Raw genomic sequence first — 25,974 nt, 5'->3', positions numbered from 1 at the left:
TGATCAGTTTGGTTCCTTTTTCAGGTTGTAGAATCCTTTTTCCGCAGAGATGGATACAGTTCAAATCATTGATGCCGGCCTATGTGAATCACCAGTTTGTAATAATGCTAAAATAGTGTTTTCCATCTGCCTGTAGAAGGATGCCTACTCAGACACATTGCACTGAGGACACCATTTATTCACTATAGGGGGTTTTCTGTTTTGGGGCACCACTATAATTGTCGCTTGACAGAGCAATTCAGTTGTGACGGATGTCCATTAATTTTTGTACACGAATCAACCTCTTGTGATTTCTCTAACGTCCTAGTGGATGCTGGGGACTCCGTAAGGACCATGGGGAATAGACGGGCTCCGCAGGAGACTGGGCACTCTAAGAAAGATTTAGTACTACTGGTGTGCACTGGCTCCTCCCTCTATGCCCCTCCTCCAGACCTCAGTTAGAATCTGTGCCCGGAAGGAGCTGGGTGCATTTCAGTGAGCTCTCCTAAGCTTACTAATAAGAATGTATTTTAGTTAGGTTTTTTATTTTCAGAGAGCTTCTGCTGGCAACAGACTTTCTGCTACGTGGGACGGAGGGGAGAGAAGCAAACCTAGTAACTGCGGCTAGGTTGCGCTTCTTAGGCTACTGGACACCATTAGCTCCAGAGGGATCGAACACAGGAACTTAACCTTGGTCGTCCGTTCCTGGAGCCGCGCCGCCGTCCCCCTCGCAGAGCCAGAAGACAGAAGCCGGCGGGTTGAAGCAAGAAGACGTCAAAATCGGCGGCAGAAGACTCCTGTCTTCATATGAGGTAGCGCACAGCACTGCAGCTGTGCGCCATTGCTCCCACACTAACCCACACACTCCGGTCACTGTAGGGTGCAGGGCGCAGGGGGGGGGGGGGCGCCCTGGGCAGCAATTGAGTACCTCCTGGCAAAAAAGCAGCACATACACAGCTGGGCACTGTAATATGCATGAGCCCCCGCCATTATTTTTACACAAAATCGCGGGACCGAAGCCCGCCGCTGAGGGGGCGGGGCCTTCTTCCTCAGCACTCACCAGCGCCATTTTCTCTCCACAGCTCCGCTGAGAGGAAGCTCCCCAGGCTCTCCCCTGCAGACTCACGGTAGAAAGAGGGTAAAAAGAGAAGGGGGGCGCACAAATTTAGCGCATTAATCATATATACAGCAGCTACTGGGTAAACACTAAGTTACTGTGTGATTCCTGGGTCATATAGCGCTGGGGTGTGTGCTGGCATACTCTCTCTCTGTCTCTCCAAAAGGCCTTGTGGGGGTCCTGTCCTCATAGAGCATCCCCTGTGTGTGTGGTGTGTCGGTACGCTTGTGTCGACATGTTTGACGAGGAGGGCTATGTGGAGGCAGAGCAGGTGCAGATGAATGACGTGTCTCCGCCGACGGCGCCGACACCTGATTGGATGGATATGTGGAAGGTGTTAAATGATAATGTAAACTCCTTGCATAAAAGGTTGGATAAAGCTGAAACCTCGGGACAGTCGGGGTCTCAGCCCATGCCTGATCCTACAGCGCAGAGGCCGTCAGGGTCTCAGAAGCGCCCACTATCCCAAATTGTTGACACAGATATCGACACGGATTCTGACTCCAGTGTCGATGACGATGATGCAAAATTGCAGCCTAAAATGGCTAAAGCCATCCGCTACATGATTATAGCAATGAAGGATGTATTGCACATATCAGAGGTAAACCCTGTCCTTGACAAGAGGGTTTATATGTATGGGGAGAAAAAGCAAGAGGTGACTTTTCCCCCTTCACATGAGTTAAATGAGTTATGTGAAAAAGCGTGGGATTCCCCCGATAGGAAAGTGCTGATTTCCAAAAGGTTACTTATGGAGTACCCTTTCCCGCCAACGGACAGGATGCGTGGGAATCCTCCCCTAGGGTAGACAAAGCTCTGACACGCTTATCTAAGAAGGTGGCCCTGCCGTCACAGGATACGGCCTCCCTAAAGGATCCTGCGGATAGGAAGCAGGAAAGTATCCTGAAGTCTGTGTATACACATTCAGGTACGCTACTGAGGCCGGCAATTGCGTCGGCCTGGATGTATAGTGCTGTAGCAGCATGGACAGATAATCTGTCTGAGGAACTGGATACCTTGGACAAGGATACTTTTTTTACTGACCCTGGGGCATATAAAAGACGCTGTCCTATATATGAGGGATGCCCAGAGGGACATTTGCCTACTGGGCTCTAGAATAAATGCAATGTCAATATCTGCCAGAAGGGTCCTGTGGACTCGGCAATGGACAGGTGATGCCGACTCCAAAAAGCACATGGAGGTTTTACCTTACAAGGGTGAGGAATTGTTTGGGGACGGTCTCTCGGACCTAGTTTCCACAGCTACGGCTGGGAAGTCAAATTTTTTGCCATATATTCCCTCACAGCCTAAGAGAGCACCGTATTACCAAATGCAGTCCTTTCGATCACAAAGAAGCAAGAAAGTCAGAGGTGCATCCTTTCTTGCCAGAGGCAGGGGTAGAGGAAAGAAGCTGCACCATACAGCTAGTTCCCAGGAACAGAAGTCCTCCCCGGCTTCCACTAAATCCACCGCATGACGCTGGGGCTCCACAGGGGCGCGTCTCTGAGTTTTCAGCCACCAGTGGGTTCGCTCACAGGTGGATCCCTGGGCTATAAAGATTGTGTCTCAGGGATACAAGCTGGAATTCGAAGTGATGCCCCCTCACAGTTACCTCAAATCGGCCCTGCCAGCTTCCCCCATGGAAAGGGAGGTAGTGTTAGCGGCAATTCACAAGTTATATCTCCAGCAGGTGGTGGTAAAGGTTCCCCTCCTTCAACAGAGAAGGGGATACTATTCCACAATGTTTGTGGTACCGAAACCGGATGGTTCGGTCAGACCCATATTGAATTTAAAGTCCCTGAACATTTATCTGAAAGGATTCAAGTTCAAAATGGAATCGCTCAGAGCGGTCATTGCAAGCCTGGAGGAGGGGGATTTTATGGTGTCTCTGGACATCAAGGATGCTTACTTGCATGTCCCCATTTATCCGCCTCATCAGGAGTACCTCAGATTTGTGGTACAGGACTGTCATTACCAATTCCAGACGTTGCCGTTTGGGCTCTCCACGGCACCGAGAATATTTACCAAGGTAATGGCGGAAATGATGGTGCTCCTGAGAAAGCAAGGAGTCACAATTATCCCTTACTTGGACGATCTCCTCATAAAGGCGAGGTCCAGAGAGCAGTTGCTGATCAGCGTAGCACACTCTCAGGAAGTGCTGCAACAGCACGGCTGGATTATGAATATCCCAAAGTCGCAGCTAATTCCTACGATGCGTCTGCCCTTTCTGGGCATGATTCTGGACACAGACCAGAAGAAGGTGTTTCTCCCGGTGGAGAAGGCTCAGGAGCTCGTTACTCTAGTCAGAGACTTCTTAAAACCGAAACAGGTGTCTGTGCATCACTGCACGCAAGTCCTGGGAAAGATGGTGGCATCATACGAAGCCATTCCCTTCGGCAGGTTCCATGCGAGGATCTTTCAGTGGGATCTGTTGGACAAGTGGTCCAGATCGCATCTTCAGATGCATCGGCTGATCACCCTGTCCCCCAGGGCCAGGGTGTCTCTTCTGTGGTGGCTGCAGAGTGCTCACCTTCTGGAGGGCCGCAGGTTCGGCATACAGGACTGGGTCCTGGTGACCACGGATGCGAGCCTCCGAGGATGGGGGGCAGTCACTCAGGGAAGAAACTTCCAAGGGTTGTGGTCAAGTCAGGAGACTTGTCTGCACATAAATATCCTGGAACTAAGGGCCATATACAACGCCCTGAGTCAAGCGGAGCCTCTGCTTCGCAACCAACCGGTGCTGATTCAGTCAGACAACATCACCGCAGTGGCTCATGTAAACCGCCAGGGCGGCACAAGAAGCAGAGTGGCGATGGCGGAAGCCACCAGGATTCTTCGTTGGGCAGAGAATCACGTGCAAGCCCTGTCAGCAGTGTTCTTTCCGGGAGTGGACAACTGGGAAGCAGACTTCCTCAGCAGGCACTACCTCCACCCGGGAGAGTGGGGACTTCATCAAGAAGTCTTCACGCAGATTACAAATCGATGGGAATTGCCACAGGTGGACATGATGGCATCCCGCCTCAACAAAAAGCTACAAAGGTATTGCGCCAGGTCAAGGGACCCTCAGGCGATAGCTGTGGACGCACTAGGGACACCGTGGGTGTTCCAGTCGGTCTATGTATTTCCTCCTCTTCCTCTCATACCCAAGGTGCTGAGAATCGTAAGAAAAAGAGGAGTGAGAACAATACTCATTGTTCCGGATTGGCCAAGAAGGACTTGGTACCCGGAACTGCAAGAAATGCTCACAGAGGACCCATGGCCTCTGCCTCTCAGACAGGACCTGATGCAACAGGGGCCCTGTCTGTTCCAAGACTGACCGCGGCTGCGTTTGACGGCATGGCGGTTGAACGCCGGATCCTAGCGGAAAAAGGCATTCCGGATTAAGTTATTCCTACGCTAATAAAGGCTAGGAAGGACGTGACAGCAAAACACTATCACCGTATATGGCGAAAATATGTTGCCTGGTGTGAGGCCAGGAAGGCCCCTACAGAGGAATTCCAGCTGGGCCGGTTCCTGCACTACCTACAGTCTGGAGTGACTATGGGCTTGAAGTTGGGATCCATAAAGGTCCAGATTTCGGCCCTATCCATTTTCTTTCAAAAAGAACTGGCTTCTCTTCCTGAGGTTCAGACGTTTGTTAAGGGAGTGCTGCATATTCAGCCCCCCTTTTGTGCCACCAGTGGCACCTTGGGATCTCAACGTGGTGTTGGGTTTCCTGAAATCCTACTGGTTTGAGCCACTTAAGACCGTGGAGCTAAAGTATCTCACGTGGAAGGTGGTCATGCTATTGGCCTTAGCTTCAGCTAGGCGTGTGTCAGAATTGGCGGCTTTGTCATGTAAAAGCCCCTATCTGGTTTTCCATGTGGACAGGGCAGAATTGCGGACTCGTCCACAATTTCTGCCGAAGGTGGTGTCATCTTTTCATTTGAACCAACCTATTGTGGTGCCTACGGCTACTCGTGACTTGGAGGATTCCAAGTTGCTTGATGTAGTCAGGGCTATGAAGATTTATGTGGCCAGAACGGCTGGAGTCGGGAAAACTGACTCGCTGTTTATCCTGTATGTATCCAACAAGCTGGGTGCTCCTGCTTCAAAGCAAACTATTGCTCGCTGGATCTGTAACACGATTCAGCAGGCTCATTCTGCGGCTGGATTGCCGCATCCAAAATCGATAAAAGCCCATTCCACAAGGAAGGTGGGCTCTTCTTGGGCGGCTGCCCGAGGGGTCTCTGCATTACAGCTTTGCCGAGCAGCTACTTGGTCGGGTTCAAACACTTTTGCAAAATTCTACAAGTTTAATACCCTGGCTGAGGAGGACCTTGTGTTTGCCCATTCGGTGCTACAGAGTCATCCGCACTTTCCCGCCCGTTTGGGAGCTTTGGTATAATCCCCATGGTCCTTACGGAGTCCCCAGCATCCACTAGGACGTTAGAGAAAATAAGATTTTACTCACCGGTAAATCTATTTCTCGTAGTCCGTAGTGGATGCTGGGCGCCCGTCCCAAGTGCGGACTTTCTGCAATACGTGTATATAGTTATTGCTTAATGAAGGGTTATGTTATGTTGGCATCCGTGGTTGATGCTTTGTTGTTCATACTGTTAACTGGGTATGTTATCACAAGTTATACGGTGTGATTGGTGTGGCTGGTATGAGTCTTACCCTGGATTCCAAAATCCTTTCCTTGTAATGTCAGCTCTTCCGGGCACAGTTTCCTTAACTGAAGTCTGGAGGAGGGGCATAGAGGGAGGAGCCAGTGCTCACCAGTAGTACTAAATCTTTCTTAGAGTGCCCAGTCTCCTGCGGAGCCCGTTTATTCCCCATGGTCCTTACGGAGTCCCCAGCATCCACTACGGACTACGAGAAATAGATTTACCGGTGAGTAAAATCTTATTTTCGTCCAGTTCTGGCTCTTCTGCTCCTCCGGAGGCATTGGATGCAGTGCGAGTCTTGAAGATCTATGTCAAGAGGACGGCTTGGAAAAGAAAGACGGATTCCTTGATCGTGCTGTATGATGCGCAGAAAAAGGGTTGCCCTGCTTAAAAGCAGTCTATTGCTCGTTGGATTCGGCTTACTATCCAACAGGCCTATGTGTCGGCAGCCTTGCCGGTTCCTAAGTTTCTAAAGGCCCACTCTACTAGATCAGTGGGCTCCTCCTGGGTGGCTGCCCGGGGAGTCTCGGCCTTGCAACTATGCCGAGCTGCTACCTGGTCGGGGAAGAAAACCTTTGAAGTTCTACAAGCTTGATACCCTGGCCAAAGAGGATGCCCAGTTTCGGCAGGCGGTGCTGCGCGCTCTGGAAGTTTTCCTCTGCAGGTTCTCTGTTGTGTTACCTGTTCAGCTGTTTCTGTTGCCAGCCGTTGCTGGCCCGGTTATGTTTTGGTGTGCTGGTGTGTAAGTCTCACCACACTTATTGTTATGTTCCTTCTCTCAAGTATGTAATTTCTCCTACCTATACTACCTGTGGGAGGGTGCATAGAAGGGAGGAGCTAGCACACCCAGTTGAAGAAATTTAAAGTGCACTGCTCCTTTGGACCCGTCTATACCCCATCATACTAATTCTGTCCCCAATATCCCTTATGGACTACGAGGAAAAGGATTTACCGGTAGGTATTAAAATCCTATTTTTAAGTGGTTGCATTGTGCTCATATGATCTACCTAATTTTGAGGTGCTTGAGTGGTGGGGCACCCCCACTTGTTCACTGTGGGGGTGCCCCACTCGTCCACTGTACGGGTGGGGGAACGGATTATGAAGTGATGTTGCGTGCATGTGTGCTGATGTCACCTTCTGTGTTTAAAAAAAATAAATAAAGGCTTTTTCAGTGCGAGGAGTGGTTTTAAGTCCTTTTATCTCCCCCTTCCATAGCAGCTATGTCCCCTACCCTAGGGAGTCCAGAGATGAGGATGATTTGCTCAGATCAACTTCAAGTAATTAAGGTTTGTTCACATTTGAAAGAGGGGTGTTCCTGCATTCAAACAATAGTACTTATTATTTGATCACCAGACAATATTTCCCTGCCTTATGAAAATGTTATCCATTGATGGATCTCCCCCTCAGTAGCCCAAACTTGCGTGGTTTGACACAGTGGACTCCCCTCTATCAAACAATGTGGCCCTTAGTGTTTGTTGTCTGGGTATCACCAAACAGTGGGGTCGATTTCAGATCGAATTAAATGGCATCGTGGAGGAGCTCAAGGAGCTATTCATTTCGGAACAATGTTGTCCCCGACTAGTGTATTTCTTCTTGCCAGAACTAGGACTGTGGCAAGGCACTTTATTAATAGAATACCCGCTTTTTGCGACTAAACACCCTGTATTGTCAGAGTATCGGCATTTTCCAACTTGGCATAACTCTGAATTGAATTGACCCATTGATTAAAAATCTATATTAAAAAATTCTACAGATGAGGATAAATCTAAAGCCCAGATTGCCCCTATCTTTTGTCACATAAAGGGGTCCTCTCTTTGAATGTGGTAGCTTTTATAGTTAAAAAAAAATAAAAAAAAATTGTAGACCTTTTTGAGCTACCATATTATTCCTACACATTTGTAAGCATTTAAATTGAGATGACAATAGATTGTAGATTGCTTACTTGTTGGGGGGAATTCAATCCAAATGGCACATTGCACCCTTGTGTAGATATTCCGTTTTGGGTGCCCAGGCCTTGCAGAAACTATAGCCTTCTAACTGGTAGCACTTGCTGCTCAACAAGAGTTGGCTAATGAAAAGCCCTCCCGCCCTCCAAGGTTCATTGAAAGTATAATCTTATTTTGTCCTAATGCATAAACTTTTTTTATTTTTTTTAAATTTAAATCCTCTTTAAGACAGCTTAATCCTTGGCATGCATGATGCTGTTCAGTGTCTGCTCAGGCTCCATGGTCTGCTTTTCCTGTTATTGTCCTTGCTTCATTCTGAGGGTGTTCCTAGGTAGGGTGATACCAAATATGCTTTTATACGTTGTGAACACCACTAAAACGGAGGAACACTGCATCAGGAAGCAACTACTATTGGACCATGCAGTAAATAATCTAATAGGCTCTTGTTAGGCAGTTGAAAGAAATGAGCTGCTAATTTGCATGCGGAATAGAATTTGAAAATGGGAAATAATTACACACGGTAAACTAATTTTTCTACAAATCTCACTGTTCATTTTGGTACACTTGGGCATTGATCTTTGGTATTTACAAACTAGTAGATCAGTGTTAAAATGTTTTAACTTTCCCAGAGCCATGTTCCTCTGAATATATCTTGGAAACTGCCTCGGATAACGTTATCATAGATTCCAGTGAACATTGTATAATAATGGGCTCACTGTAAGCAGTGGCAATCTAACTTTTTCCTGCTGGGTGTACTGTGACTGGCCGGCTGTCAGGATCCTGACCGCCAGAATGCCAGAGGTGGGGCATGCGCAAAAGAGCTCCTTGCGTGCTTGCCATGCTACGGACATGGGGGCGTGCTACACGCACCACGCTATTTATTCTTCCTCCAGGGGTGTCGTGGACACCCGAAGAGGGAAAATAGTTGTTGGTATCCCGGTGGTCGTGATCTGAGTGCTGGTATGCTGAGCGCAGGGATCCCGATAGCCAGTATACTGCTATCTATTCTCCCTCCAGGGGTGTAGTGGACCCTCAAGAGGGAGAATAGTTGTCTGGATCCCAGTGCCGGTATGCTGAGCGCCAGACGTCAACAGCCAGTATATCAAGTGCCACCCTTCAGGCTGTTTGAACTGTGCTTTGTCTACAAATTGCCCTGCAGTGTTTCAGTGTTTCACAGAGCAATTTCATTATAAATGTCATATCAGCAGTTTCTCCACATGGCAATCCCAACTGTTACATTTTACATCTGTACAATATTTTCCATAGTTTCATTCCCTTTGGGGGCGATTCAGTACAGTGTGAAATGAATAGCACGGAGAAGGAAGTCCCAGAGCTATTCAATTGACAAGCCCAACTAGAGGATTTCTACTCACACCCCTCCTGAGATGCGAGCAGAAATCGCACTAAATTTCTCTGACGTCCTAGTGGATGCTGGGAACTCCGTAAGGACCATGGGGAATAGCGGCTCCGCAGGAGACTGGGCACAAAAGTAAAGCTTTAGGACTACCTGGTGTGCACTGGCTCCTCCTCCTATGACCCTCCTCCAAGCCTCAGTTAGATTTTTGTGCCCGGCCGAGAAGGGTGCACACTAGGGGCTCTCCTGAGCTTCTTAGTGAAAGTTTAGTTTTAGGTTTTTTATTTTCAGTGAGACCTGCTGGCAACAGACTCACTGCATCGAGGGACTAAGGAGAGAAGAAGCGAACCAGCCTGCTTGCAGCCAGCTTGGGCTTCTTAGGCTACTGGACACCATTAGCTCCAGAGGGACCGAACACAGGCCCAGCCTCGGAGCTCGGTCCCAGAGCCGCGCCGCCGGCCCCCTTACAGAACCAGAAGCAAGAAGAGGTCCGGAAAATCGGCGGCAGAAGACATCAGTCTTCACCAAGGTAGCGCACAGCACTGCAGCTGTGCGCCATTGCTCCTCATACACACCTCACACTGCAGTCACTGAGGGTGCAGGGCGCTGGGGGGGGGGCGCCCTAAGCAGCAATAAAAACACCTTGGCTGGCAAACATACATCACATATAACCCCCAGGGCTATATGGATGTATTTTAACCCCTGCCAGAATCCATAAAAATGCAGGAGAAAAGTCCGCGAAAAAGGGGCGGAGCCTATCTCCTCAGCACACTGGCGCCATTTTCTCTCACAACTCCGTTGGAGGGAAGCTCCCTGGCTCTCCCCTGCAGTTACTACACTACAGAAAGGGGTTAAAAAAGAGAGGGGGGCACTAATTAGGCGCAGTATTAATAAAACAGCAGCTATAAGGGGAAAAACACTTCTATAAGGTTATCCCTGTATATATATAGCGCTCTGGTGTGTGCTGGCATACTCTCCCTCTGTCTCCCCAAAGGGCTAGTGGGGTCCTGTCCTCTATCAGAGCATTCCCTGTGTGTGTGCTGTGTGTCGGTACGATTGTGTCGACATGTATGAGGAGGAAAATGGTGTGGAGGCGGAGCAATTGCCTGTAATGGAGATGTCACCCCCTAGGGAGTCGACACCTGAGTGGCTGAGCTTATGGAAGGAATTACGTGACAGTGTCAGCTCTTTACAAAAGATTGATGACATGAGGCAGCCGGCTACTCAGCCTGTGTGTCTCAAAAGCCATCAGGGGCTCTAAAACGCCCGTTACCTCAGATGGCAGATACAGACGCCGACACGGATACTGACTCCAGTGTCGACGATTAAGAGACACATATGACTTCCAGTAGGGCCACACGTTACATGATTGAGGCTAAGGAAAATGTTTTACATATTTCTGATAATACCAGTACCACTAAAAAGGGTATTGTTAGGTGAGAAAAAACTGCCTGTAGTTTTTCCTGCATCTGAGGAATTAAATGAAGTGTGTGATGATGCGTGGGTTTCCCCCGATAAAAACTGTTAATTCCTAAAAAGTTATTAGCATCATACCCCTTCCCGCCAGAGGATAGGGCACGTTGGGAAACACCCCTTAGGGTGGATAAAGCGCTCACACGCTTGTCTAAACAGGTGGCACTACCGTCCCCGGATACGGCCGCCCTTAAGGAACCTGCTGACAGAAAGCAGGAAAATATCCTAAAATGTGTATACACTCACACGGGTGTGATACTGCGACCAGCAATCGCCTCAGCCTGATTGTGCAGTGCTGGGGTGGCTTGGTCGGATTCCCTGACTGACAATATTGATACCCTAGATAGGGACAGTATATTACTAGCTATAGAGCATTTAAAAGATGCATTTCTATATATGCGTGATGCACAGAGGGATATTTGCCGACTGGCATCAAGAGTAAGTGCGCTGTCCATTTCTGCCAGAAGAGGGTTATGGACAAGACAGTGGTCAGGTGATGCTGATTCCAAAAAGGAGTTATTTGGGGTAGGTCTAACAGACCAGGTGGCCACGGCAACGGCTGGAAAATCCACATTTTTACCCCAGGTAGCCTCTCAACATAAGTCCTTTCGGCCCCATAAGGGCAAGCGGACAAAAGGCTCCTCATTTCTGCCCCGTGGCAGAGGGAGAGGAAAAAGGCTGCAGCAAACAGCCAGTTCCCAGGAACAGAAGCCCTCTCCCGTTTCTGCCAAGTCCTCAGCATGACGCTGGGGCTTTACAAGCGGACTCAGGCACGGTGGGGGCCCGTCTCAAAAATTTCAGCGTGCAGTGGGCTCACTCACAGGTGGACCCCTGGATCTTTCAGGTGGTATCTCAGGGGTACAAATTGGAATTCGAGACGTCTCCCCTTCGCCGTTTCCTAAAGTCTGCCTTACCGACGTCTCCCTCCGACAGGGAGGCGGTATTGGAAGCCATTCACAAGCTGTATCCCCAGCAGGTGATAATCTAGGTACCCCTCCTACAACAGGGAAAGGGGTATTATTCCACGCTATTTGTGGTACCGAAGCCGGACGGCTCGGTGAGACCTATTTAAAATCTAAAATCCTTGAACACTTACATACAGAGGTTCAAATTCAAGATGGAGTCACTCAGAGCAGTGATTGCAAACCTGGAAGAAGGGGATTATATGGTGTCTCTGGACATCAAGGATGCTTACCTACATGTCCCAATTTACCCTTCACACCAAGGGTACCTCAGGTTTGTGGTACAGAACTGTCACTATCAGTTTCAGACGCTGCCGTTTGGTTTGTCCACGGCACCCCGGGTCTTTACCAAAGTAATGGCCGAAATGATGATACTCCTTCGAAGGAAGGGAGTTTTAGTTATCCCTTACTTGGACGATCTCCTGATAAGGGCAAGATCCAGGGAACAGTTGGTAGTCGGGGTAGCACTATCTCAAGTAGTGTTGCGGCAGCACGGTTGGATTCTCATTATTCCAAAATCGCAGCTGATCCCGACGACACGTCTTCTATTCCTAGGGATGATCCTGGACACAGTCCAAAAAAAAAAAAAGGGGTTTCTCCCGGAGGAGAAAGCCAGGGAGTTATCCGAACTAGTCAGAAACCTCCTAAAACCAGGCCAAGTGTCAGTGCATCAGTGCACAAGGGTCCTGGGAAAAATGGTGGCTTCCTACGAAGCAATTCCATTCGGCAGATTCCACGCAAGAACTTTCCAGTGGGACCTGCTGGACAAATGGTCCGGATCGCATCTTCAAATGCATCAGCGGATAACCCTGTCACCAAAGACAAGGGTGTCTCTCCTGTGGTGGTTGCAGAGTGCTCATCTTCTAGAGGGCCGCAGATTCGGCATTCAGGACTGGGTCCTGGTGACCACGGATGCCAGCCTGCGAGGCGGGGGAGCAATCACACAGGGAAGAAATTTCCAGGGCTTGTGGTCAAGCCTGGAGACATCACTTCACATAAATGGAGCTAAGGGCCATTTACAATGCCCTAAGCCAAGCAAGACCTCTGCTTCAAGGTCAGCCGGTGCTGATCCAGTCGGACAACATCACGGCAGTCGCCCACGTAAACAGACAGGGCGGCACAAGAAGCAGGAGGGCAATGGCAGAAGCTGCAAGGATTTTTCGCTGGGCGGAAAATCATGTGATAGCATTGTCAGCAGTGTTCATTCCGGGAGTGGACAACTGGGAAGCAGACTTCCTCAGCAGGCACGACCTCCACCCGGGAGAGTGGGGACTTCACCCAGAAGTCTTCCACATGATTGTAAACCGTTGGGAAAAAACCAAAGGTAGACATGATGGCGTCCCGCCTACACAAAAAATTGGACAGGTATTGCGCAAGGTCAAGGGACCCTCAGGCAATAGCTGTGGACGCTCTGGTAACACCGTGGGTGTACCAGTCAGTGTATGTGTTCCCTCCTCTTCCTCTCATACCAAAAGTACTGAGAATTATAAGACGGAGGGGAGTAAGAACTATACTCGTGGCTCCGGATTGGCCAAGAAGGACTTGGTACCCGGAATTTCAAGAGATGCTCACGGAGGACCCGTGGCCTCTACCTCTAAGAAGGGACCTGCTCCAGCAAGGACCCTGTCTATTCCAAGACTTACCGCGTCTGCGTTTGACGGCAGGGCGGTTGAACGCCGGATCCTGAAGGAAAAAGGCATTCCGGATGAAGTCATCCCTACCCTGATCAAAGCCAGGAAGGATGTAATCGCAAAGCATTATCACCGCATTTGGTGAAAATATGTTGCGCGGTGCGAGGCCAGTAAGGCCCCAATGGAGGAATTTCAACTAGGTCGATTCCTGCATTTCCTGCAAACAGGAGTGTCTATGGGCCTAAAATTGGGGTCCATTAAGGTTCAAATTTTGGCCCTGTCAATTTTCTTCCAGAAAGAACTAGCTTCAGTTCCTGAAGTTCAGACGTTTGTAAAAGGGGTACTGCATATACAGCCTCCTTTTGTGCCTCCAGTGGCACCTTGGGATCTCAATGTAGTTTTGGGGTTCCTAAAGTCACATTGGTTTGAACCACTTGAATCTGTGGAGTTAAAATATCTCATATGGAAAGTAGTCATGCTGTTGGCCCTGGCCTCGGCCAGGCGCGTGTCAGAATTGGCGGCTTTATCCTGTAAAAGCCCTTATCTGATCTTCCATTCAGACAGGGCGGAATTGAGGACTCGTCCTCATTTTCTCCCTAAGGTGGTTTCAGCATTTCATCTGAACCAACCTATTGTGGTACCTGCGGCTTCTAGGGACTTGGAGGACTCCAAGTTGTTGGACGTAATCAGGGCCCTGAAAATATGTTTCCAGGACGGCTGGAGTCAGAAAATCTAACTCGCTGTTTATCCTGTATGCACCCAACAAGCTGGGTGCTCCTGCTTCTAAGCAGACTATTGCTTGTTGGATTTGTAATACAATTCAGCTTGCACATTCTGTGGCAGGCCTGCCACAGCCAAAATCTGTAAAAGCCCATTCCACAAGGAAGGTGGGCTCATCTTGGGCGGCTGCCCGAGGGGTCTCGGCTTTACAACTTTGCCGAGCAGCTACTTGGTCAGGGGAAAACACGTTTGCTAAATTCTACAAATTTGATACCCTGGCTGAGGAGGACCTGGAGTTCTCTCATTCGGTGCTGCAGAGTCATCCGCACTCTCCCGCCCGTTTGGGAGCTTTGGTATAATCCCCATGGTCCTTACGGAAATTCCCAGCATCCACTAGGACGTCAGAGAAAATAAGAATTTACTTACTGATAATTCTATTTCTCGTAGTCCGTAGTGGATGCTGGGCGCCCATCCCAAGTGCGGATTGTCTGCAATACTTGTACATAGTTATTGTTAACTAAATCGGGTTATTGTTGTCGTGAGCCATCTTTCCAGAGGCTCCTCTGTTATCATGCTGTTAACTGGGTTCAGATCACAGGTTGTACGGTGTGGCTGGTATGAGTCTTACCCGGGATTCAAAATCCTTCCTTATTGTGTACGCTCGTCCGGGCACAGTATCCTAACTGAGGCTTGGAGGAGGGTCATAGGGGGAGGAGCCAGTGCACACCAGGTAGTCCTAAAGCTTTACTTTTGTGCCCAGTCTCCTGCGGAGCCGCTATTCCCCATGGTCCTTACGGAGTTCCCAGCATCCACTACGGACTACGAGAAATAGAATTATCGGTAAGTAAATTCTTATTTAAAGTGCTACAATGCTGTTTTCAGCCTTATTGCGTGCTTGAGCAGCATCACAGCCCACACTTATTCGGAGAATGCCAGTTACCATGACAACACCCGGCTTAAGGTATTTTAACTGGCATCTCCCAGCTAAGTGCAGGGCACGATGGGGACAATTGAATAGCTCCGGGATCTAATTCCGTTAGGAATTAATGGAGCGATTGGCAGCTGCGAATAGCCGCAGCCTGGAATGCAGCAAGCCGTATTGCAGCACGCTGCATCACAGTAAGAGGAGCATGGCTAAATCTGTACTTCAGGAGTTGCTGATTAATGTTCGCAGCCTCAGATGCAGACAAAAAGCTGTGTGATTGGACCACAAGTTGTGGTGCTGTTGCTGGCGTTTCCACATGTTGCATTGGCCACTCAAATGTTATAGGACAGACCTTTCCTCAGTTATTGCAACTTCCTTGTAACCCTTGTCCCTGCTTCAGAACATTATAACGGGAATTGGCAAGACTGATCTCTCCCCCTCACTGTTCCACATCGCTGCCATACTCTACAAATCCCTGTCGCACCAGAATTCTATTTAAATTACTATTACCAGACACACCTCTATATATCTCATACCTTATCGCTGAATAATTTCCCTCATGCTTCTAGATCTGACTTCTACCTGTGCGTCTTAAGCTGGCCATACATCAGAAAGATATCGTTCCAAACAGCCAACTTGTTGGCTCGTTGTAATGACAATCTGGCTATGTGAGGGAGCAAGCGATTCTTCAATCAGTTGCTTTCACACGCTAAAAACGTCAGGAATCGATTGGTCCAACTAGTTGGGAAAATCAAACCTGTTTGATTTTTCCCTACTAATTGACCTAGTGTTGGGAGAACTTTGCCCCCAACAGAGCGATAAGTAGGTAGAACTGGCCGGCAGTGCCCTCCTACTTCTTTGCAAACATCCGCCCAGGGATCCCTGTCCTCTGCACCTCAGTCGGGATCCGGTCTGAAGATCGACAGTATCTAGGTCGACAATGTTTAGGTCGACAGTCACTAGGTCGACATGGATGGAAGGTCGACAGGGTTTCTAGGTCGACAGGTCTAAAGGTCGACATGAGTTTTTCACATTTTTTTTATTTTTTTTTATTTTTTCATACTTAACGATCCACGTGGACTACGATTGGAACGGTAATCTGTATTGAGCGAAACGGTAGCGGAGCGAAGGCACCATGCCCGAAGCCCGCGAGCCATGCGAGGGGACGCGGTGCACTAATTTGGGATCCCGGTCACTCTACGAAGAAAATGACACCAAAAAAACAAAATCCTCATGTCGACCTTTAGACCTGTCGACCTAGCACATGTCGACCTAGAAACCCTGTCAACCTTCCATCCATGTCGACCTAGTGACTGTCGACCTATAGTGGTCGACCTAAACATTGTCGACCTAGATACTGTCGATTTGATGAACCACACCCACCTCAGTCATTGGCCTGTCAGAGAACCTTCCTTAGCTGCCCTTATCTGCCGCTCGGCCTGCACCTCAATTCGGGAAAAGCATCTGGGTCTTGAACTCTTGGCGAGGACACATCGTGCTGTACTTTCCCTGGTCGTCCTCTTGCAGATCCCAGCTAATCTTCTGTTCTGTACCGTGCTACTGCCACAGAATCCCCCCTCCTTTACAGAACTGCATAGCAGGAGGTGGTGGAGAGTGTTTTGTTAGAACACTGGCTGCTTTCAGCATTGAGTTGAGGTCCGCAGGATTGGGCACAGAGGAAGCCGAGGCTGGACATAATTTGTACCCCTGGGGATCTAGCCAGCAAAATATAATGGCGTCACCTCATGTGTACTCCACAAGAAAAAATTGCAATAATTCTAGATGGAACCAATCCTAATAAAAGCACAGTTCTCTAATACCCTACTCAGATTGCAATATCAGGTCGCACCCAGGAATTGGAAACTGGTCCTTCCCAGGTGCGTTGCCATCAGGGGCGGGGACGTAGTCAGTGTAGGAGGCGGGTGTGGAGGCGGCACCTGGAAATTAGATCATCTCTGCGCCACCTCTACCTATGCTGTAAACGGGTACCGGGTTGCATCGACCCAGGTAACCCATTCACACTGCCTGAATCCATCTTTATTCTTGGGTTGAATTACTGGGTCAGACGACCCTGGAATTTGGCAGTGACCTGTTTACATAGCACATTGACCCGCGTCGACCGGGCATAATACCAGGTCGATACCGGGTTATTTTGTTCAGTGTGAAGTAACTATTCTTAGATGGTTGGGAGGGCAGCAGCATGATCTGCCTTGGTACTCGCAGGTGATTGGGTGACAACAGGAATGTTCCTGGATACTGGGCCAGGTTCCTGCTGCAACTTCTGCCACTGTGAAGCTCTGTACTTATCTCAATGTATGTGACCTTTATCACACAGCAAACTGCAGGGAGACGCGCACAGTGTCAGAAGTCGCTGCAGGGAGCCGATTGGGTCTGGACCATTACAGCCTTCACCCACTCTCCTCTGACAGCCTGAGCCCTCTTACTCGCTGGATGGTTGGAGGAAAGTTGGTCTGATGTATGGCCCACATTACTCATGGTAACCAAATTGCTCACACAAGGTTTCTATTACCCAACTATGGACGCAATTCAGACTGGATTGCTGCCGTGGCAACGATCACAGTCTGAAGCCCTCACGGGCACACTGTGTATGCGCACCCTGGGAGGCCCAGTGAGATGCTAAAAGCATCTCAGGGCTGCGGTCGCCTCTGCCTATCAATCTGGCAGAAGCGACCGCAGCCCTGAGATGCTTTTAGCATCTCACTTGGCCTCCCAGGGTGCGCATACACAGTGTGCGGTCGCCTCTGCCAGATTGATAGGCAGAGGCGGTCTCGGGGCGTGCCAATGGCGTTAGAACGCCGTTGGGGCGCAATCCGGACAATGCAGTTGTGTCTGAACCATTGCGGGGGCAGACTGCGGTGTGACGTCACACGCAGGCGCTGCGAGCCGGAACGCGCAGGCAGGGAGCTACTCGGCGGCTGCAAAAGCATCGCTGATGTTTGGGGGATGGGGGCAGGCCCTGACATGCAGGGTGGACTAGCCCTCTGCTGGGCGTTCCCCCACATGTCTGAGAAACTGATTGTACATGAGCTAAATTTAGCACATCTGCGATCAGATCTGAATCACCCCCTATGTATTTCCTACCACACCAATCGGATTGTCCCACAGCCTTTAACTTGTCTCTAATAACACATCTCTTTACTGTGCCTACCCTACTTCCACATGTACAACTTCTTCCTGTATACTGTCCAGAGCGCCACTAGTTTTTCTCCTCTTAATGCAGCTCTACCCCGTTTCACACTAGATTGTATGCTTTCACTAACAAGAACACCCTCTACCCTTTTCTCTGACGTCCTAGTGGATGCTGGGAACTCCGTAAGGACCATGGGGAATAGCGGCTCCGCAGGAGACAGGGCACATCTAAAGAAAGCTTTAGGATCACCTGGTGTGCACTGGCTCCTCCCCCTATGACCCTCCTCCAAGCCTCAGTTAGATTTTCTGTGCCCGACGAGAAGGGTGCACACTAGGGGCTCTCCTGAGCTCTTTGTGAAAGTTTTAGTTTAGGTTTATTATTTTCAGTGAGACCTGCTGGCAACAGGCTCACTGCATCGAGGGACTAAGGGGAGAAGAAGCGAACTCACCTGCGTGCAGAGTGGATTGGGCTTCTTAGGCTACTGGACATTAGCTCCAGAGGGACGATCACAGGTTCAGCCTGGATGGGTCACCGGAGCCGCGCCGCCGGCCCCCTTACAGAGCCAGAAGAGCGAAGAGGTCCGGAAAAATCGGCGGCAGAAGACTTTCCTGTCTTCAGATAAAGGTAGGCGCACAGCACCGCAGCTGTGCGCCATTGCTCTCAGCACACTTCACACTCCGGTCACTGAGGGTGCAGGGCGCTGGGGGGGCAGCGCCCTGAGACGCAATAAATCGTTAGAAAACCTTTTATGGCTAAAATAAATGCATCACATATAACTCCTGGGCTATATGGATGCATTTAACCCCTGCCAAAACATACAAGAAAACGGATGATAGGTTCCGCCCCTTTCTCGGCGTCCTTATCTCCTCAGCACACTGGCGCCATTTTCCCTCACAGCTCAGTTGGAGGGAAGCTCCCTGGCTCTCCCCTGCAGTCACTACACTACAGAAAGGGGTTAAAAAAGAGAGGGGGGCACAAATTAGGCGCAGTATAAACAATACAGCAGCTATAAAGGGAAAAACACTTATATAAGGTTATCCCTGTATATATATAGCGCTCTGGTGTGTGCTGGCAAACTCTCCCTCTGTCTCCCCAAAGGGCTAGTGGGGTCCTGTCCTCTATCAGAGCATTCCCTGTGTGTGTGCTGTGTGTCGGTACGTTTGTGTCGACATATATGAGGAGAAAAATGATGAGGAGACGGAGTAGAGTGTCTGTAATAGTGTTGTCACCCCCTGGGGGGTCGACACCTGAGTGGATGTACTGTGGAAATTGCGTGACAGTGTCAGCTTTGTATAAAAGACAGTGGTTGACATGAGACAGCCGGCTACTCAGCTTGTGCATGTCCAGACGTCTCATATAGGGGCTCTAAAGCGCCCGTTACCTCAGATACAGACGCCGACACGGATACTGACTCCTGTGTCGACGGTGAAGAGACGACCGTGATTTCCAAATAGGGCCACACATTGCATGATTGAGGCAATGAAAAAAGTTTACACTTTTCTGATAATATGAATACCACCAAAAAAAAAAAAAAAAAAGGGGTATTATGTTGGTGAGGAAAAACTTCCTGTAGTTTTCCGGAATCTGAGAAATGCGTGGGTTTCCCCCCGATAACAATTGATCATTTCTAAAAAGTTATTGGCAGTATACCTTTTCCCGCCAGAGGTTAGGGTGCGTTGGGAAACACCCCCTAGGGGGGATAAGGCGCTCACACGCTTGTAAGAACAAGGGCTCTACCCTCTCTTGAGATGGCCGCCCTTAAGGATCCTGCTGATAGAAAGCAGGAGGGTATCCTAAAATGTATTTACACACATACTGGTGTTATACTGCGACCAGCAATCGCCTCAGCCTGGATGTGCAGTGCTGGGTTGGCGTGGTCGGATTCCCTGACTGGAAATATGATATCCTAGATAAGGACAGTATATTATTGCCTATAGAGCAATTAAAAGATGCATTTCTATATATGCATGATGCACAGCGGAATATTTGCCGACTGGCATCAAGTATAAGTGCGTTGTCCAATTATACCAGTAAAGTGGTCAGGTGATGCGGATTCCAAACGGCATTTGGAAGTATTGCCTTAAAAGAGGGGATGTACCCCAGGTCGCCTCTCAAAATAAGACGCCGTATTATCAGGCGCAGGCCTGGTTGGCAAGCGGACAAAAGGGTTCCTCTTTTCTGCTCGTGACAGAGGGAGAGGAAAATGGCTGCAGAGATCAGCCAGTTCCAAGGAACAGAAACTCTTTTCCGCCTCTGCCAAGCCCTCAGTATGACGCTAGGGCTTTACAAGTTCAGGCACGGTGGGGTCCCGTTCTCAATGAATTTCAGTGCGCAGTGGGCTCACTCGCAAGTAGACCCCTGGATCCTTCTGGTAATATTTCAGGGGTACAAATTGGAATTCGAGACGTATCCCCCTCGCCGTTTCCAAAGGTCTGTTTTACCGACGTCTCCCGCTGACAGGGAGGCAGTTTTGGAAACCATTCACAAGCTGTATTCCCAGCAGGTGATAATCAAGGTACCCCTCCTGCAACAGGGAACGGGGTATTATTCCACACTATTGTGGTACCGAAGCCAGACGGCTCGGTGAGACCGATTTTAAAATCTAAAATCTAAAATCTTTGAACACTTGCATACAGAGGTTCAAATTCAAAATTGAGTCACTCAGAGCAGTGATTGCAAACCTGGAAGAAGGGGACTACATGAGGTCTCGGGACATCAAGGATGCTTACCTTCATGTCAAAATTTACCCTTCTCACCAAGGGTATTTCAGGTTATGGTACAGAACTGTCACTATCGGTTCGGACGCTGCCGTAGGGATGGTCCACGGCACCCCGGGTCTTTACTGAAGTAATGACCGTAATGATGATATTCCTTCGAAGGAAGGGAATTTTAGTTATCCGTTACTTGGACGATTCCCTGATAAGGGTAAGATCCAGGGAACAGTTGGAGATCGGTGTAGCACTATATCAGGTAGTGTTGCGGCAGCACGATTGGATTCTCAATATTCCAAAATCGCAGCTGGTTCCGACGACTTGTCTTCTGTTCCTAGGGATGATCCTGGACACAGTCCAGAAAGAAGGTGTTTCTCCCGGAGGAGAAAGCCAGGGAGTTATCCGAGCTAGTCAGGAACCTCCTAAAACCGAACCAAGTCTCAGTGCATCAATGCACAAGGGTTCTGGGTAAAAATGGTGGCTTCCTACGAAGCAATCCCATTCGGCAGATTCCACGCAAGACTTTCCAGTGGAACCTACTGGACAAATGGTCCGGGTCGCATCTTCAGATGCTTCAGCGGATAACCCTGTCACCGGGGACAAGGGTATCCCTCCTGTGGTGGTTGCAGAGTGCTCATCTTCTAGAGGGCCGCAGATTCGGCATTCGGGACTGGGTCCTGGTGGCCACGGATGCCAGCCTGCGAGGCTGGGGAGCAGTCACACAGGGAAGGAATTTCCAGGGCTTATGGTCAAGCCTGGAGACATCTCTTCATATGAACATTCTGGAACTAAGGGCCATTTACAATGCCCTAAGTCAAGCAAAACACCTGCTTCAGGGTCAGGCGGTATTGATCCAATCGGACAACATCACGTCAGTCGCCCACGTAAACAGACAGGGCGGCACGGGAAGCAGGGGGGCAATGGCAGAAGCTGCAAGGATTCTTCGCTGGGCGGAGAATCATGTGATAGCACTGTCAGCAGTGTTCATTCCGGGAGTGGACAACTGGGAAGCAGACTTCCTCAGCAGACACGACCTTCACCCGGGAGAGTGGGGACTTCACCCAGAAGTCTTCCACCTGCTTGTAAACCGTTGGGAAAAACCAAAGGTGGACATAATGGCGTCCCGTCTAAACAAAAAACTAGACAGATATTGCGCCAGGTCAGGGGACCCTCAGGCAATAGCGGTGGACGCTCTGGTAACACCGTGGGTGTACCAGTCAGTGTATGTGTTCCCTCCTCTGCCTCTCATACCAAAAGTACTGAGAATCATAAGAAGGAGAGGAGTAAGAACTATACTCGTGGTTCCGGATTGGCCAAGAAGGACTTGGTATCCGGAACTTCAAGAGATGCTCACGGACGAACCGTGGCCTCTACCTCTAAGAAAGGACCTGCTCCAGCAGGGGCCTTGTCTGTTCCAAGACTTACCGCGGCTGCGTTTGACGGCTTGGCGGTTGAACGCCGGATCCTGAAGGAAAAAGGCATTCCGGATGAAGTCATCCCTACCCTGGTCAAGGCCAGGAAGGACGTAACCGCAAAACATTATCACCGCATTGGCGAAAATATGTTGCGTGGTGGGAGGCCAAGAAGGCCCTACAGAGGAATTTCAACTGGGTCGTTTCCTCCATTTCCTGCAAACAGGACTGTCTATGGGCCTAAAATTAGGGTCCATTAAGGTTCAAATTTCGGCCCTGTCGATTTTCTTCCAAAAGGAACTGGCTTCAGTGCCTGAAGTTCAGACATTTGTAAAAGGGGTACTGCATATACAGCCTCCTTTTGTGCCTCCAGTGGCACCTTGGGATCTCAATGTTGTGTTGAGTTTCCTAAAGTCACATTGGTTTGAACCACTCACCACTGTGGACTTAAAATATCTCACATGGAAGGTGACGATGCTGTTAGCCCTGGCTTCAGCCAGGCGTGTGTCAGAACTGGCGGCTTTATCATATAAAAGCCCTTATTTAATATTTCATTCTGACAGGGCAGAATTGAGGACTTGTCCTCAATTTCTACCTAAGGTGGTTTCTGCATTTCACATGAAGCAACCTATTGTGGTACCTGCGGCTACTAAGGACTTGGAGGATTCCAAGTTGCTTGACGTGGTCAGGGCCCTGAAAATATGTTTCCAGGACGGCTGGAGTCAGAAAATCTGACTCGCTGTTTATCCTGTATGCACCCAACAAACTGGGTGCTCCTGCTTCTAAGCAGACGATTGCTCGTTGGATTTGTAGTGCAATTCAGCTTGCACATTCTGTGGCAGGCCTGCCACAGCCAAAAATCTTAAAATGCCCACTCCACAAGGAAGGTGGGCTCATCTTGGGCAGCTGCCCGAGGGGTCTCGGCTTTACAACTTTGCCGAGCAGTTACTTGGTCAGGAGCAAATACGTTTGTAAACTTCTACAAATTTGTTACCCTGGCTGAGGAGGACCTGGAGTTCTCTCATTCGGTGCTGCAGAGTCATCCGCACTCTCCCGCCCGTTTGGGAGCTTTGGTATAATCCCCATGGTCCTTACGGAGTTCCCAGCATCCACTAGGACGTCAGAGAAAATAAGAATTTACTTACCGATAATTCTATTTCTCGTAGTCCGTAGTGGATGCTGGGCGCCCATCCCAAGTGCGGATTGTCTGCAATACTGGTACATAATTATTGTTACCAAAAAAATTCGGGTTATTGTTGTAGTGAGCCATCTTTTATAGAGGCTTCTCTATTATCATGCTGTTAACTGGGTTCAGATCACAAGTTGTACAGTGTGATTGGTGTGGCTGGTATGAGTCTTACCCGGGATTCAAAATCCTTCCTTATTGTGTACGCTCGTCCGGGCACAGTATCCTAACTGAGGCTTGGAGGAGGGTCATAGGGGGAGGAGCCAGTGCACACCAGGTGATCCTAAAGCTTTCTTTAGATGTGCCCTGTCTCCTGCGGAGCCGCTATTCCCCATGGTCCTTACGGAGTTCCCAGCATCCACTACGGACTACGAGAAATAGAATTATCGGTAAGTAAATTCTTATTTTTTGTCATGATTGTAGTTATTTGTCTAATTTGTATGTATATACACTATAATTTGTATTTTATTGTGTATAGGGTTTCTGGGAGCAGACTGCTCAGTGCCCACATACAGAGCTTGGGTGTGAAGCTACTAGGTGAACTGCCACTCTGCACTCTGCCAAGAGTATTATCTGAGGAAATATTTTCGTCAATAAGATTAAGGGGATTTGTACTTGGGTGCGTTTTACTAATTGGTCTGCATTTTATATGAGCGGGGATAACTGGACAGCCGTACAAAGGTGAGCAGTTTTTAGCTCTGATTGCTTTGAAGAGACCATCATATTACTGGGAAATGTCTGTATTGTGCTTTAGCTGTGGATGCAAAACCACATTTGTCGATAACCTGAAATGTAGATAAAATGTGCAGGATTTGGCAAACGTCTAAATTGTTTTTCTGCTCTTGAGGCATCATCCAATTGCAGTTCAAGCAAGACAGTGGGGTAAGCTTTAATAGCTTAAACATCCAAGTTAATGGGGTTTGTCATTGGTATGTACTTTGGACACTTATCTTGCCGATTTTAATGAGTTAAATATATTAGTCTAGAATTGAAGGCAGCCATTTCTCACTATTCTATCTGCATTTAGGAATACCTAGCACAGTCATGAGTAGAAGTTAAAGGGAGCTGCATAAACCCCTTATGTTTTCTGTCGATGTACCACAATTCTATGCTGTATTATTGGCATATGTTACAGAAGTTCTTTACTAGTATATTTAATGTAGTAGACATTAAAGTCGCAGCCACCCGGCTACATATGATAGGGTTGTTTTTTTTAATTCAGTAGTCTCAAGTTCCACCTGCGATACAGCACCGCTTGTGCGCTTTTGCCAGTTTTGTCCTTGGTCTGAAAAATACACCTAAAGCAAACCAAACATTGGATTAGGGTCAGAAGGATAGTGAACAACTTAAGACTCTCAGCCGGTTTTGTGTTAACCGGATTTGAATGAGTAACTGATCTATTGGGGCTTAAAGATGACATTGTATGGAGGACGGGTGAAAGGGATGTAGGTGTAGGAGAACACAGCCGCGCTCCGAACCAGGACTTTCCAAGCTTGCAATCTAGTTCTGTATTTCAGGTGAATTGTAAGTATAAGATTGGGGACAAGCTATTTTCACATTATTGCATCATGAATGTAAAAGTACTTGTTGGAAAGATAAGACGCCCGAGATAAATTGGTGCCAAATTGTGAAATATATGAGATTAAAGTGCCTTTGGTTAGAGTGTTGTGGTGTAAGGGCTTGCATTGCCCTATGCTAGTATTTCCCAACAACACTCCTGAAGGCACACTATTGGTCCAAGTTTTAGGGATAGTTACTTGAGCACAGGTGACTTAATTGGTGCCTATGTTATTTTAATGTAACCATCTGTGCTCAAACACACGTAGCTTCAAAACCTGGACAGTTACTGAGCCTTGAGGTTGGCAAACACTGCCCTATTGCCGATCTTCTATTCAGGTTTCAATTAGATTCTAGTTTCTAATTTTGGCTCGCAAAATGCTGCCTGGTTTTACTTTCTAAAATTGCGTGTACGGAGGCCCTGTGGAGAGATTTGTATTGGGCCATTCTGAGGGGGCTTATGCAGAATCAGCCCAGTCTGTGTTTGTTTTAGTGTGAAATAAGTGGTCATGCTACATACCACTAGTTTAACTGCACAAATGTTGATTGAACTGTTTATTTTGGAATTTGAGGGAAGGTCGCAGTGTGTCAGATAAATCCTCCTCTCCTGCTGTTTTGTTTTCTTGTTCATGAAGCTAGAATCTTCCTGCTGACAAGTATATATGTTTCCTCCTTACAGAACTGATTGTTGGTGGTAGAGAAGCCTCATTTTTAGTGAAGAAAGATGAGTGAACTCGATCAGCTACGCCAGGAGGCTGAGCAACTAAAGAACCAAATCAGAGTGAGTAACTCTATGTAACATTCATTTCAGAAGAGCTCCGCATCCGATATGTCTACAATTGTCCAATAGTAAAAACCAGGAAGGCTAGGCTGTAGGCCACTCCAGAAGTCCTACATACCCAGTTTTTGTAATGTGCCTTTTCCTTGTTTAAATGGTCCATAGTTCACGTTACAGAAAAGAAACTATAGGGGGGTATACACATACACCTTTTATAGATAGATATAGAGGGATGGATATATGTGTGTGTGTGTGTGTGTGTGTGTGTGTGTATATGTATGTATATATATATATATATATATATATATATATATATATATATATATATATATATATATATATATATATATATATATATTTATACTCTCTATTTGTTTTTTTAGTTACAGATCCTTAGTACAAGTAACTGCACATACTTAGTTTTGT

General features: G+C 48.3%; 1 protein-coding gene across 2 annotated transcripts in view; it reads left to right on the top strand.

The window, feature by feature from the left end:
- Nucleotides 1-25,974, top strand: part of GNB1 (G protein subunit beta 1) — a 133,452-nt gene that overhangs the window by 44,840 nt on the left and 62,638 nt on the right. For both annotated transcript variants that reach the window (XM_063943049.1, XM_063943050.1), the window contains exon 2: nt 25,450-25,551. In XM_063943049.1, coding sequence (XP_063799119.1) covers nt 25,495-25,551 — 57 coding nt within the window. In that variant the 5' untranslated portion in view covers nt 25,450-25,494. The remainder of the gene's footprint in view (nt 1-25,449; nt 25,552-25,974) is intronic.

Source organism: Pseudophryne corroboree, chromosome 10 (assembly GCF_028390025.1).
Source record: "Pseudophryne corroboree isolate aPseCor3 chromosome 10, aPseCor3.hap2, whole genome shotgun sequence".
In the NCBI taxonomy this organism is placed as follows: Eukaryota; Metazoa; Chordata; class Amphibia; order Anura; family Myobatrachidae; genus Pseudophryne; species Pseudophryne corroboree.
This window is presented reverse-complemented; position numbering and strand designations above follow the sequence as displayed.